The sequence below is a fragment of the Rhagoletis pomonella genome, unplaced genomic scaffold (genome assembly GCF_013731165.1).
Source record: "Rhagoletis pomonella isolate Grant_MI unplaced genomic scaffold, Rhpom_1.0 Rhpom_scaffold_08845, whole genome shotgun sequence".
In the NCBI taxonomy this organism is placed as follows: domain Eukaryota; kingdom Metazoa; phylum Arthropoda; class Insecta; order Diptera; family Tephritidae; genus Rhagoletis; species Rhagoletis pomonella.
In genome coordinates, this window is record NW_023467372.1 from 1,549 (window position 1) to 6,661 (window position 5,113).

The window sequence follows — 5,113 nt, forward strand, 5'->3', positions numbered from 1 at the left end:
TGCAGGGTGGCAGTAGGACCAATTTTACTAGTGGTCTTGTTACCTGGCCTCTTTCGGTCATGATATCCACCACTCGTACCCGGGTATCCGAACCTGGGTGTAATTTTACGACTCTTCCGAGTCTCCATTCATTCGGTGGTAGGTTGTCTTCCTTAATTATGACGAGGTCTCCAATTTTAATGTTGGCTTGAGGATGTCTCCACTTGTTGCGTTTCTGCAGTTCAGATAGGTATTCTGATTTCCATCTGTTACAAAACGTGTGATGTAGAGCCTTTAATCTCTGCCAACGATTTACAATCGTGGCAGGATTTTCGTTGGCATCAAGTTCTGGCGGAGCTAATAGGTGTCCACCAACCAAAAGGTGGCCTGGAGTAAGTGGCTCCAAGTCTGATGGCTGGTTCGATGTGGGGCTTAATGGTCGAGAGTTCAGACAGGATTCAATTCGGCATAGAAGAGTCGTAAACTCTTCAAACGTATATTTATGGTTTGATGCGATTTTCGTAAAGTGGTTTTTAAAACTTTTTACCCCCGCCTCCCATAGTCCGCCCATGTGAGGAGCTGAAACGGGAATGAAGTGCCACGAAAGCATTTGGTGGGTATATTTGGCTAAGGTGCTATTGCGTGCATCCATCAAAAAGGCTTTTAATTCCGCTCTCAGAGCTCTAGAGGCTCCGACAAAGTTGGTACCATTGTCGGAGTAGATGTTTCTTGGGCATCCCCTTCTTGAAACGAACCTGGCAAATGCTGCTAAGAAAGATTGTGTACTTAGATCAGAGGTAGCTTCCAAATGGATTGCCTTAGTTGCGAAACACACAAACAGGCAGACATATCCTTTGGACATACGACAGCCTCGTCCACTATAACTCTTTATGTCAAACGGTCCCGCAAAGTCGACTCCAGAATTTGTAAACGGTCGTGAAAATGTAGTTCTTTCTCTGGGAAGAATTCCCATTAGCTGTGTTTGCGCACGCTTTCGATAGATCGTACAGACCTTGCAATTATGAATTGTGGACCTAATCATGTTCTTGACCCTCGGTATCCAGTACTGTGTTCGGATTAGGCGCAGCATGAGCTGATTTTCGCCATGCAGCGAGACCTTGTGGACGAACTGGACAATCAGACGAGACAGGTGGCAGTTATATGGCAGGATAACTGGGTGACGCTCGTTATAGGCGAGATCACTAGATGCTCCTAGGCGGCCACCTGTCCTCATTATACCGTCTTTATCGATGAAAGGGTTAAGGGGTAGTACTTCACTTTTTGTACCTATTAATTTCTGAGATTTTAATGCTGAATACTCCTCCCAATAATGCTTCTTCTGGAAGATGGTTATCAAGCGGCTTATCGTTGCTTTAATTTCATCAGCTGAAATTGAACAAGATTTCGCCTGAAATGACGCTCTGGTTTTTGGGTGAGTTCTTTGAGAGAATCTCATTACATAAGATAACACTCTCAAAGCTCTCGAGAAATCAGAAAATCTTTCAATAATATCATCGTGGATATCTAACGTTGTTGTTGCGTGTACCTGCACCCTTTTCTCTTCTATCACTGTATTATAGTCCTTTTCTTGAGTGGGCCATTTGGAGTGATCTTCTTGCAGCCAAGAAGGGCCCTCCCACCACAGCGAATTGTTTACTAATTCTTGCGCCGGAAGTCCTCTACTGGCTAAGTCTGACGGATTTGAGGTTGAATCTACATGACACCAATTTTCTTTTCCGACTTTTTCTATTATTTTGGTTACTCGATGGGCAACAAAGGTTGACCATGAGCAGGGTGGTTTCCGAATCCAGGCCAGGACAATGGTAGAATCCGTCCACATTTTTGTCGTAATATGCCCCAAATTCAGGTTATTGATAATCGAATCGAGGATTTCTGAAAGTAAAACCGCCCCACAAAGTTCTAAGCGGGGAAGCGAGATCGTTTTAACTGGTGCAACTTTAGTTTTAGATAGTAGCAGATTGGTGAAGACCTTGTCATCCTTTTCGACGCGAATATAGAGAGCAGCCGCATATGCCTTTTCTGAGGCGTCGCAAAACCCGTGTATTTCGACTTTGGCTGTCGGTGAAAAATATATCCAACGAGGGATACGAATCCTTTCGATGTGGCTGTAGCTTTCCTTAAAGCTTTCCCAACGGTCTAATGTGGAGGTTGATACAATTTCGTCCCACCCGGTTCCTTCTAACCAAATATTTTGCATTAAAATTTTCGCGGTACTTACAAACGGTGCGAGCCACCCTAACGGATCGAATAATTTGGCAATAGCCGATAGTATTGCCCTTTTTGTATGTCTATCTTGATTCTCAATTGGCTTGGCAGTGAAGTAAAATTTATCAGAATGGGCATTCCACCTGATGCCCAGAGCCTTAACCGTGCTGGTGTCTTCGAAGTCCAAGAAATCTTCTTTCAGCAGATAGGATTTTGGGATACCATATAATATTTCGTTGCAGTTAGAAGTCCACTTTCTCAAAGGAAAACCCGCAGATTCCAATACTGTTGTGATTTCGTCCTTAGCTTTAATAGCAGACTCAATGGTGTGACCGCCAGCTAGAACATCGTCTACATACATATACTTTCTTAAGATGTCCGAAGCTACGGGGTGCGAATCTTCCACGTCGTTCGCTAACCGAAGCAGAGTTCGAATCGCAAGGTAAGGTGCACAATTGACACCGAAGGTCACAGTATTGAGTTCATAAAGTCTTACGGGTTCGGTTGGATTAGTTCGAAAAATTATGCGCTGATACTTTGTTTGGTCAGGGTTTAGTAAAATTTGGCGATACATCTTTTCGATGTCGCTGTTAAAAACATACTTAAATAATCTCCACCGAAGTATTAATGTTGGCAAATCATTTTGAAGTACTGGACCAGGATAGAGCACATCATTAAGGCTCACCCCATTTGATGTCGGACACGATGCATTAAAAACCACCCTTACTTTGGTGGTAGTGCTTTCGTCCTTCCTGACAGCGTGATGAGGCAAGAAGTAATTGTCACATGCATCTGCAGGAACATTCACATCGATTCGCGTCATATGACCTAATGCCTCGTATTCTGACAAAACTCGGTTATATTCTGTTTGCAGAGGTGGGTCTCTCACCAACCGCTTTTCTATCCTAAAGAACTGTGAGCAAGCGATTTTTAGAGAGGGTCCTAATTTGACGTCTTTTGGGAAGTCCTGCTTAAATGGCAGTGACACTATGTATTTGCCTTCACCGTTTCGCTTTGTTGTGCTTTTATAAAGTTCTTGGCAATAAGCGTCCTCTTTATTATAAGTTGTGTTCTTTGGGATATCTTCTAACTCCCAAAACGAGGCTAGGCGTTTGTCTAGTGTAACCTCATTAAAAAACGATACACATTTATTAGTTGTAGACGTTGTTTCAGTCTGACCGGTTAGTATCCACCCGAATACTGTTTCCTGAGCAAGAAGAGTACCCAAAACGTTCTTTTGGATTCCGCTCAACATTATTTGGGCATAAATATCACCACCTAGGACAAGATCAACTTGCTCATTAATGAAGAATCTCTTGTCCGCTAAAATGAGATCTGGAAAGGCTTGGCTTGTCATGGCATCTATTTGACAAGTTGGTAGATTCCCGGTCAACTGTGGTAAAACCAGCACTGTGGTATCTATATTGATAAAAGGGTCTATCGGTGACCGCAACTGAATAAAACATGCTTCTTTTACTTGGGCTGACACGGTATTATTGATACCTGATACCTGCGCATTCATTTTTTTTGAAGGCAAGTTAATCCTACGTTTGAGTCTCTCCGTTATAAATGAGCACTCTGAACCGGAATCTATTAGCGCTCGTGCCGAAAAGGTAGCATTATTGAAAAATATATTGACACGCGCGGTCCCTAATAATATCCCTTTATTTGTGTTAGCGAAACAAGATTTAACATTGCTAACCGATGATTTATTTGCTCTTGCAGAATCTGATCTCAATTGAGCCTGTGCAGAAGTAGAAGCAACGCTATCCATGGGATCTGATTGGTTCTTTTGAACAGTTGAGTTCGGTGCGGCTGCCTGCATATGTAAGAGCGTGTTGTGTCTTTGGTGGCACGTGCTGCAATTATAAGAGCTGGTGCACCTCGACACAGTATGTCTTGAAGAGAGGCAGTTAACGCAACTATTATTGTTCTTTACGAGCGCTATCTTGTCAGAGATCGAAAGCTTGCGGAACTTCTGGCAGTCTTTTAATCTGTGCTCATTAGATTTGCACATTTGGCATGTAACTTTGGCCACACTTGCCTGGAAGGCGCCGAGTCTTTTCTGTGGGGTTGCAGTGGCATGCTTACTATTGGGTGGTTTCGGGGTTTTCGTATGTTTGATACCAGTTATGCCCGAGACGGTCTCAAGTGTTTGGAATCTGTTGGACAGAAATTTGTCCATATCCTCCCACTTGGATATTTCCGTCTTATTTTCGATAGTTTGCTCCCACAAAGCTAGAGTACTTTCTGGCAATTTAGTTGAGCAGAGATAAGTAAATATTGCATCCCAGTTTGAAATATCAATTTTATGGCTTTTTAGTGATGAGATGCAATTATTTATATCTCGCTGTAATTTCTTAATCGAGACGCCGCACTCGTTCTCTATTGCCTTTAAATTAAAAAGAATTTGCAACTGGGAATTTACGAGAATACGTTTATTCTCGTACCTATCTGTTAGGTTTTTCCACGCTGTGGCAAATCCTTCGTTAGTAAGAGGACACTTCCTAACTATATCTTTGGCCTCACCCAGTGTTTTTTGGTTCAGATGGAACAGCTTTTCAACTGGAGTGAGGCGCTTGTTCAATATATATATAGCCGTAAACATATCTCGGAATGTTGGCCAAGAGAGGTAGTCGCCTTTGAACACTTCCGTATCGCACGGAGGAAGGTGTATGTTGTGTTCTTGGAGCGACGTACCCTCTGTATCCTTTTCGCTCTTAACGAACTTTGCATGCAGATCTGCCATGTTTGACATGCATCGCAAATACACAGAATAAGAGCTTTTATACTTGGGTTTCACAGCAGATATTGCTTTAGCGTCTAAAGTATCAGAATTTACCAGATCTTCATATGCTACTTTTGCTTTCTTCCATAAAGTTTTCAATTCTTCTTGTTGAATGGCAAG

At 42.6% G+C, this 5,113-nt stretch overlaps 1 protein-coding gene across 1 annotated transcript; it reads right to left on the reverse strand.

Annotated features, from left to right (window-relative positions):
- Nucleotides 1–3,907: 3,907 nt before the first annotated feature.
- Nucleotides 3,908–4,954, reverse strand: LOC118756107 (the record flags this gene model as incomplete). The annotated part of the gene is made up of 1 exon (XM_036490896.1): nt 3,908–4,954. A coding segment is annotated over exon 1 (1,047 nt), but the record flags the coding sequence as incomplete, so codon positions are not given.
- Between the last annotated feature and the right edge of the window lie 159 nt (nt 4,955–5,113).